At 32.4% G+C, this 10581-nt stretch overlaps 1 protein-coding gene across 1 annotated transcript in view; it reads right to left on the bottom strand.

The window, feature by feature from the left end:
• Positions 1 to 4072: 4072 nt before the first annotated feature.
• The window catches only part of LOC127715485 (ankyrin-1-like), a 99648-nt gene continuing 93139 nt past the window's right edge, over positions 4073 to 10581 (bottom strand). The window contains exon 6 of the mRNA XM_052221547.1: positions 4073 to 4462. Within this exon, the coding sequence (XP_052077507.1) occupies positions 4379 to 4462 (84 nt within the window). The 3' untranslated portion in view covers positions 4073 to 4378. The remainder of the gene's footprint in view (positions 4463 to 10581) is intronic.

The raw sequence follows: 10581 nt of genomic DNA, 5'->3' as shown, positions 1-10581 counted from the left end.
GATAAATGTGATACACGTCTATTCGAATCGGCCCTGTCGTACTAAATGCTTATTTCCCTTGAAGCGCAGGAAAACAAATAACGGTCTAATGGGCAGACAAATAGAAGATATTAATTTCAATCTAGTTCAGTTCCTTCAAACGGTTGAAATAACGTTAACATTACCCATATTCCGGAGTCGGGTAAATAAAGTTCGTTATGTATATTCAGACAATTGTGAGCTTTGCCGAAGTTAATCATTCTCAGCGTTACCACTGAGCAATGTGACGTGTGCTGGATGCGAACTAGCATTTATCCTAATCCCAGTTGCCCCTACTATCACTAATATTTTAGGGACGTTTGTATTCCATAAAATTTTAATTGTTTGGTCGTACCAATGAATTATTGTTTTTTATGTCTTTTTCCTGTGTTCACTCTAGTTCCCGGTTTTGTATTATCCCTTTCCGACAGTTAGCTTACAGATTTGTGTCAATGATTAATAAGCTTTCATGAAAAATCAAACGGTTCAACAACAGAATTAGTAAAACATGCCCTGGAAAATGTAATAGGTTAAATGAAAGAAGGAAAAATAATAAATCGTCATTCAAGTACTGAAGAATATCTCACTTGTCTATACTAAAATCCAAATTGTCCAAGTCATCTTCCAGTAGGCTTAAACTTATACAAATAGATCACTCAGCTATAAACAAATTAACAAATTAACTAAACAAACAAATGGAATTCACAGAAGCATGTGTTGTTTACTAGATTGTCTGAATTCTTTGCGTTAAATACATATATCTAGAACCAGTCATCGATAAACATAAAAAAGCACTGTTGAGGTTGACGCTAGGGTATTCATAGTCTTAATTTGTACATATATGTATTAGCTTTTTACCAATCTTGTCAGAGAGGCTGTGCCATTCAATGTGTTGTAACATGTTACCAGCACTTAAGGTGTTTCTGTATTCGTTGGTTCCTCTTGGAACTTTTTCAATGCTATCTATGTCTTGTTTAGCCCCCATTAGGAATCCAAAAAATAGCTTGGTAAAACTATATAACATAAAACCTGAAAAAGTTGCAATCCCTAAGAACAACAAATTATTTCCACCAAAAAACACGATATTCAAATTCGAACAGTTTCCAAATTCCACCCTGCATAACACAGGAACAAATATTTTCCCCGAAAACACTAACCAACTGGAACAAACTACTCTATAACTTCATAAATTGCACATCAGTAGACTCTTTCAAATTATCAATCTCAAAACATCAATATTAAACTCAGCTATTCACATCAAACCAATTTTACACTTGTAATTTTCATGTTTCTTCCATTTTTAATTATATATAAAATTAACCCATGTCTTGTTGTAAGTTATCCTCCTGTGACATAACCTTCAATTTGTTGAAGGCGGTCACTATATGGTAGAAGTTGTAGTAGAAGCTCCCACGATGTTAAGGCTAAACTACATATGAAAATAAAGAGATGTGAGTAGCACGTCAAGTAGACAGCAACTCAGCGATACAAACAACAAAACGACAACATAAAGCCTTCAACAATAGACAAATATCTACGCAATATGACAAGCTCTCAATCGACTAGTGTCTGCAAACTTTGTGAAAATATATTTAACAGAAACAATAAAAGATCTTTCATTGGTACTTAATTCTTCGAACAACGAAATACATTAGATAACAACTACTGACAAGGTTCCAGACTTTGGACAGGCACATGCAAATTGGCTGGATTTAACTAGTTCTTCACACCTCAGCTTCCCCTTTTCAAACTTGATCAGTAGAATAACAAAATGTACATGGAATAACATACAACAACAGTAAAGGAAAATGCATTAACCTCTTCAAAAACGGTATATTAAGTTTTTTTTAAAAACACAACACACCAAAAATAACTAATTATTCCATAATAAAGGATGCTTGCAATCACTTTAGAAAGCTCAAAGTGCTAACACGCCGATAAGAAATCCTGCCGTTCAACACTTGTATTAGTTTCTGTACTACACGAAAAGCTTGCATACAGTATTGTCATAATAAGTACAAGAAGACATGATTTCGATTGTGCAATACCCCCAAACAAATTCTGCAGAAAAAACAAAAGAAATGTTTTAGTTTTGCATGATGGAAACTTACAAGCATGCATTGAAAAAAAATTGGCTGAAGATACCAAGGGGACATTCAAACTCATAAGTCGAACAAAGACATGGCAAACAACAAAAGACGATAAAAAGACAAACAAGTCCACAAAACAATATAATAGAAAAACTTAAGACTGAGCAACATGAATCCCACCAAAACTGGGTTGATCTCAGGTGCTCCGGAAGGGTATACAGATCCTACTCCACAAGTGGTACCATTATGTTTACCCAATTATAAAAATAAGAAAATTTTTCTCATGGATTATCACTGTCTTCATTCAGCTTTAGGCTCAATCATTGTGTTGTTGTTTTATGCCCCTGTTCCTTAGGAGAGGGTATACTGTTTAATGTCTGTCCTAATGTCAGTCCGTCCCATGAACAAGTTTTTCGTCAAACTTTCCTAAGGAGCTGCAAATCAGAGCTTTATGAATTAGGTATTAAGCTAAATGTAGCTTATATGGGCAAGCTAGACTGTGTGATGAGTTTTCATACTTCTTTATACAAGGCAAAATCTGTATAAAAAACTTGACATTTTACCTTGACACATTATTTGATTAAAAGAGGCCCCTCATGGGAGGGAATCCCATTAATCACAAATTTTTCTTGCCAATATAATCACATAATCATTAAATATTTGCTTAAACTCGGTAATCAAATAATCAAAAATACATTCCAAGATAATCAAATAATCAAATAATCATGAAATATTTGGTCTAGTAATCAAATAATCAAAAACCCCATGAGGAGGCTCTTAAAAGGGTTGATTCCATGTTATTCGTACTTCTTAATGATGCGTTCTAGGAGGAGAAGCAGCAAATATCAATTTTGAAGTGTTTGGCACTACATGACCAAAGATTTAATCAACAACTTTCAGTATTCAAGACATGCAAAATACTGAGAATACAGAAGCAGTGCATACAAGTGAATCAAATAAATTATTGAACAGAAACTCCACCATGGTCCATTATACTAGTATAGTACTTTCTTTTCGATTCAGTATACTATTTCTTAAACTTTTTTCTTTCCATAATAAAAAAGATGCTATTTTTTTCGTCTTCATTTGTTTTAAAGAAGCATTCAGGTTCATTTTTTTTTTTATTTGAAGGACTGGAAATTATTAGGAAATTATAATTATACGTTTAAATAATGTGAGAAAAATATAAGCTTTGTATGAGGGATGTCCGTTACAAAATATTCATATTTACTAGAGGTGTAGCAGAGAATCCATATTTAATTCAAGCAACTACACCTTAATTTATTGTCTTCAGGACGATGAAGAATATCCTTCAGCAACTTGCAAGTTCTTATAATTGTTGGACTTCATCTACAGTTGCGAAACAGTACATGTCATATAAACAGGAATCATCATATTTATGACATTTTGATGATTCCTGTTCATTAAACAAGAAAGAAAACAGACACACAACATCTTATAATTGAACAGGCAATAGTGGACCATGAAAAAGATCTGTGGTAAACATTGTAAATTATATTAAATCAGAAACTCATCAAAATATTTGATTATACAAAACAAGCAATGCTCATAAGAGGTCCAGGCTTTAAATGATTGTAAAACACTAGTTTAGCAGTAAAGTATTACCATGAAAGTGAGACTGACGTAGTAGTTCCAGAGTTCAGCCCTGTTTTTTGGTGGATTTTGTGTTGTTCAATCTTGATTCCTGTGTTTTAATGACAGTTATTTGCATTGTTGTGTTAGCCTTTCCTCAACTTAAAAAATATATCTTTAATTGTCCCCTTTTATATTATGTGACTGTTTTCTTTGCATTCTGTGTATCTATAAATGTATTCATTGTGGTTTTTTTTTAACAAATACACCCATTGTCAGTTTGAAGAGGATCATGGCAGTACAATAACAGAACATACAGCATTGACATTTTATTCTAATAACAAAAACAACAATCTTTTGCAGTGAAAGATTCCACTGTTTTAACACCACTTTCAGTAAAATGCTTATCAATTTAAGACACTATTTTTAATTCTTTTGCTGTAATCTTACTGCATACAATATAATAGCAGGTGCTGCATGGTATCTGTCTGATCAGCACTACTGTTTATAAACTTGCCAGATTCAGTCACATCGAAATTCTACTATCACTTCATGCCCATGCCCGTGAAAAACTTTGTAATAATTCAACCATGCTGTCGTCGTCTGCATCTCTAGCTTCATCTATTATCATCTGCATTTTTAACATTCTTATCTGCCTCCTGATTTCAGTAACAATTTCATACTTTCTTCATCATTGTTCCCATAGGCATGCCATAATGTAGCCAACCATCCTTATCTGGAGCATTGATGTCACAGTTATTCTGAAAGAAATACATGGTATACTTATCAATTATGGACTTTTGAGGAGGCCAATACGTTATATATGGACCTGTTCAGATTATATTGGCCGAGGACGAAGTCCGAGTGTCAATATAATCTAACAGGTCCATATATAACGTATTGACAGAGTGAAAGTACTTAATTTATATATTACATATGTAAATAATGTATTAGGAAAATTGTGTTCAATGTTCTTTCTGTGTACTTTTAAATTGTATTTTGCAAGAATTTTAACTTATTATTGAAAATATCAATATTCTTTGAACAACATCATAGCTTATAGCGTTAGCTTTCTTGTATTCTAAGCGTCTGCGTTTAACATAAAAATTCTTGTGATAAACTTGCAAATTTTCTTTTCATCTGCCGCGGCGGTTCCTCCATGGTTGTTATGTGTGACGTCATGACGTCATTATTTTAAATTAAGCAAGATTTTTCATATTGACCGTCAATATACATATAAATAGAAACATAGCGTCAATATACTTAAAAATAAAAACAAGGCTTCGGATACATAAGATAACCTTTCAAACACGTGATCGTAATATCCAATGAAAACAGGAGAATTCTACACCATATGTAATATAATTGATTAATTGGTATACCTATAATTGGTATAACATTTCTCTCTGCACAGTGAACAAATAAATGGTAATATAATCACAATGATTATATGATGTTAATACAATGTATCATTCAAAACTTCACTTACTTTTTAATTGTGTATTGAACTTTTCCCTGAAACGTTGTTAAAGGGGTTGTTGAAAGGCTTGTAATTCAGTGGTTTTTGTTTGTCAGTGTGTTTGATTTGTTTTTTGTTTATTCTTTTATCATAAATCAGGCCTTTAGTTTTCTCTTTTGAATTGTTTCCATTTCATGTTTGGGCCTTTAATAGCTGACTTTACGGTATGGGTTTTGCTCGTTGTGGAAGGCCCTACACTTTTTTCTAGAATATGAGTTTTGTCATGTATGTATCAATTAATGGTATTTTTTTATTTGGATAAATTTTTAATATTACAACCTTGAACATTCTGATATAAATTCTCTTGACTAGATAAGCTCTTTGGGAAATGTATGCAATATATATATGCGCCTTTCTCACACGGCATGTTGACATTAGCTCGAGCATTCAATAAGGTTTGTATCAATTCACTATGTCCTATGAGGCTATGTACAGTGGTGTTGCTCCTTCATTGTTTACTGAATTTACATTAGCACCACCTAAAAATAGAATAATGTGGATTAATTATCATTCATGGAATACCAATTTTAGTGGATTTCGGGGGTATAGGTGAACCTCAATTTTATATTCGACGAAATACACATTATCTATAAGCTTGTATACAGACTTTGGCAAAATCACAAAATATACAATTTCACCTTAATTAAAGATTATATATATTTTCCACAGCAGATGTAATAATGCAGCTGTGATTCATATATGTTTAATATCCTTGTACCAATTAGTATCAAATGTGACACATTTTTATTCAGGTAAATTCTAATGAAAAAAATTGAAGGAAAATTACCAAAGGACACTGGAGTTAAAATATGAACAATATGAATAAAAGGAGATGTTGGATAAACGTGCATGAGAAGGACATCTAATTTAATTTCAACAGTTACAGTAGAGAATTGTCTTCACAAAATGTCAAGCTCTAAATCGTCCAGAGTTTAATAAATTTAACAAATCCTTAATGATCTGATTTCATAACCCCATTTTGGTGGACTGCTTAAAACATTAAGCTCTAGATTGTCACCATTCCTTGTCCTTCCAGAAAATGTTTAGGCTATCTATAAGACACTAGAGTTAAACCCCAAAAGGTGTATTTTTTTTATAAACTAGGTATCATAGCTGTTCAACAACAAAGGAGTATAGGGCATTTTTTGGCCCAAGAAAATAAAGCTTTTGAGAATTATTTCATATTTGCACATTCAGTTTGAAAATGCATAAGTACAAGAAACATAAATGGATTACACAAGATTTTTATTATACGTCATAATATGTGCCTTTAAAATGAAAAAAAAAAAGAAAACTGCTGATTATTTGCAGTTTTCCATCCATATTTCCTTTGTGGAAACATTGTGTGCAGCCGAAAACCACAAAATATTTATAGATAAGCTTTAGTATAGTTACATAATCTCACCAAATATAAAGTTGTTTCTTGGGTGCGCACATACTTTTCCAATCAAAACCATTCATTGAAGTTGGTGCAAAACAAGGAAAATCAAGATTTGACAAAAAAATACAAATTTGACATGGCTTGATGCCATGGTAACTTGTTTAATAAAATGTAAAAACACACTGTATTTCTAAACACCTTGTACCTTATTAAAGTTAGGACAAATTCAAGACAATGTATGGAAACTTAAATATATGCACTTTTATTTGGGCCAAATAAAGACTCATTATCCCGACTTCTTTGTAAATAACTAGGTAGAAATGTTTGAGTGGACTAAAGCTAATGTATCTCCTTCATCTGTAGAAGTCACTCTAGTAAAAAAAAAAGATAGAATTTTTGTTCTAATCTTGGAGAAAAAAAAACTTTTTTTTTTAAATTCATATTGTATATTTATAGATAACAATTAAACATTCATATAGGGGTAGTTTTTAATACATTTTGATATATTAAGGCGACTGTAGTTTAACGATGTTCAAATCTCGTAAGGAAGGGACAAATCAATGTTATCGTAACAAAAACTGAGTGAATCGCATGAACTTCAAAAAGAGAGAAACGATACGTAGACAAAGTAAGCGACTCCTGCTATGCATAAATCACCCAACATACGAATTCACAAAATCGGGAATGGGAGTAACAATTCATTCTGTTAACAAAATCCATATTTTTTTTCTGATCTTTTTATATTTATTTTGTTTGTGGTCTTATTTACTTCCACAGATAAATAATCAGACCGGGGGGAATATGGATATAAACAAAGGATATGGGATATCCATCCATGACAAAAAAAATCAGTACATGCACTGCAAAAAACACAGTAAGACCAAAGGAACAGCGCTTGTATTGCTGTTCTTCATCCCAAAGTCACAGGGTGGCCTCCAATAAGGAGCAAAAAAACAACTCCTACCTCACTGCAAGTTTAAGACGACCCCTAGCAAAATGGTTGGGATAAACTTTGTAAGATGTTACACCACCAAATCGGTCCCGGTCAAAAAAGAACATACTGGAGAGTAGTACAAATTTAAAACAAAATAATTCCTACGCATAGGTGTAAATATCAAACTATGTAGAATATAATTTAGTAACTAAGGTATCAAATGAAAGGTGAAGGACTGGTCAGCCTTGTAGAACACATATTGACTGATAATTTTAAATAATACAAAAATGTATAAATGAATTGTAAAATTTGGGGCATATATTGCCCGTTTCTAAGATATGAAGTACCTGGTTTGGTGTATCTTAAGTTTCTGTAACCAGTCCTGTTTGATGTGTAAATAACAGTATATTGATCCCGCCCCCAAAAATGTTTAAAAATGAAAAAAAATAACGTGGAGGGGAATGGGATAAAGAATAGGTGTGCATCTTATCAAAATGCTAGTACACAAACTTTAAAAAAAGTAATGTCATGAATAAATACACTATAGCTGTAAAAAGTACGTATAGCTTACGCTCTCTGTTATGGTCAAAACGATGTAATTTACAAACTTCTAATTTTTTTCAGCACTTGGTCGAGACCTCTGATGGTAGACTATGAGTCCCGAGGGTACTGACATGATTTATAACAATAAAATTGAGAAAGGAAATGGGGAATATGTCAAAGAGACGACACCCCCATCATAGAGCAGAATAAACATTTCTAAAAATAAAAACAATGGTTTCAACTCCTTCAGGCAAAGTTGGCCACAGATGGATTTGGTTATTTTTTGTTTAGGTCCTTTTGGTCGTTAAGCTCTTCAACTGTTTCAGTTCTTTTCAACTTCATTTGGTTGTTAATCGACTCATTTTGAAAACGGTTATAGATATATTCCATTATTCTAGTATACAGAAGTGTAAGTGTAACAGGAAGAAACTTTAAAAAGCAAAACTGACCAGCTAGACAAGATGTGCAAAAGTAATCGATAGAATAATTTAAAACAGAAAAAATTATCAGTAAGACAAGATCTCCAAACCAGTACATTTTTTTCGGAAATCGTCAACGAATTGCTTATTGGAGTTAATTGCTCTATTCACTATTACTAGTACAACATTTTAACTGAGATTGATTTGCGCGGCGGATGCTGCATGCAAAGCAGCAGACTCGTACCTATAAATGAATTCGGTATCACTCCTTTTGACTCCCTCAATTTATGGATATCGCGTAATCTTGATATGTCAACTGTTCAGGAATATACGAGACTTGAACATCGGGAAACAGCAATTATCAGCAATATTACAGCTTAAAATAAGCAGACATTACCTAGAACGTCAATCATTGCCCTTTAATAAGTACATTTTGCAGCATTTGTTGTGCATTCGAATATTGATTTTCTTACATAATATTATTGCTGGTGAGAACTGTAATCGGCAAAACCGATCAACAAAAAAACATTTAAAGATAACTAAAAACGTTATCGATAATAGATAAAGGCAACAGTAGTATACCGCTGTTCAATAGCCATAAATCGATTAAGCGAAAACAAATCCGGGTCACAAACCAAAACCGAAGAAAACACATCAACTATAAGAGGAAAAATAAGGAACAACAGAAACACTGAACTCCTACAAAAAAAAACCGCCAACATTCATAGAAACGGACTATTATGGATAGACCTCTTGACCAAGTTTACCAATTTTTACGCGGAGTTGCTTTTTTTAGGGGGAGGACTAACTTTTTTTAAAAGAAAAAAAACTATAAACGACAAAACAATCAGCCAAAATACGACCTACAAATAAATCAGCATAATCGAATTGTCAATCGACTCCTTATTTGAGGTGTCCTAAAATTATGATTTGATACTTTTTTGTGTTTTTGTATATCATCTGAAAAACTACTAAAGATAGAGAGAAACTATTACTAAATAAATAATAAGCAAGGAATAAATAAGGAAGGATAAACAAATAAGTCAACACAATCAAGCTTTTTAATGTTCCATATATTACAAGCGAGATATTCCTTTTACTTACGTTTTTGTGTCTGAACCAATTTCTTTATATGTGCAAATGTTTAAGCAAACATTTAATTTAGATATAATCAAACATTTGAATATTGTTTTAATTGGTATAAATATTGATTTTGTTATCAAATTAAAACCATACTAAATATTATTATTGATATACACATATGCATATTCACGGTTCTACAATCTACCGATACCTATGTTTTGGCATTGAACAAGGTCCTTTTCGCTGAATTCATTGGAGATTTGATGTGTACTGATTAATATTAAGAAACGTGATTTGTTTATCAGTTGTTACTGGCTTTGAACTAGTTGTCAAACTGCAAGTACGTCAGATCTATACTTTGTGTCTTTTTTGTTGTGGGGATGTATCAATTCCTTGCCACGTCCGGTCTGTGCATTTGTCAGTTGTTGGTCTTTTCAACTAATTTTTATAGTTTGTTCTTATGTTGTACTCACTTAACTGTTACACCACAGTCCCAGGTTAGGGGGATTTTGGCGCAAGCAAACATGTTTAACCCCGCCTCATTCTATATGTGCCTGTTCCAAGTCAGGACCTGGTAATTCAGTGGTTGTCGTTTTTTGCTGTATATCATATCTGTTTTTCGTTTGTAGTTTTGAACATAATTTAGGCCGTTAAATTTTCTCGTTTGAACTGTTTTACATTTGTAATTTCGGAGTCTGTTATAGCTTACTATGTGATATGGTTTTTGCTCATTGTTGAAGGCTGTACAGTGACCTATAGTTGATAACTACTACGTTATTTAATCTCTGGTGAAAAGTTGTCTCATTGGTCAGCAAACCACATCTTCTTATTCTTAAATATACACTTACAATTATGTACTACTGCTATTTTTGCAATTAAAATAAAGCGTCGTCTTGTTTTAAGATAACGTTTATAATGAAATTGTATTATTTGGATTTTATTAGGTAGTATGAATTTTTAATACATATATTTCAAAGATTTAAATATGAACAAACTTCAGA

Source organism: Mytilus californianus, unplaced genomic scaffold (genome assembly GCF_021869535.1).
Source record: "Mytilus californianus isolate M0D057914Y unplaced genomic scaffold, xbMytCali1.0.p SCAF_9, whole genome shotgun sequence".
Taxonomy (NCBI): Eukaryota; Metazoa; Mollusca; class Bivalvia; order Mytilida; family Mytilidae; genus Mytilus; species Mytilus californianus.
This window is presented reverse-complemented; position numbering and strand designations above follow the sequence as displayed.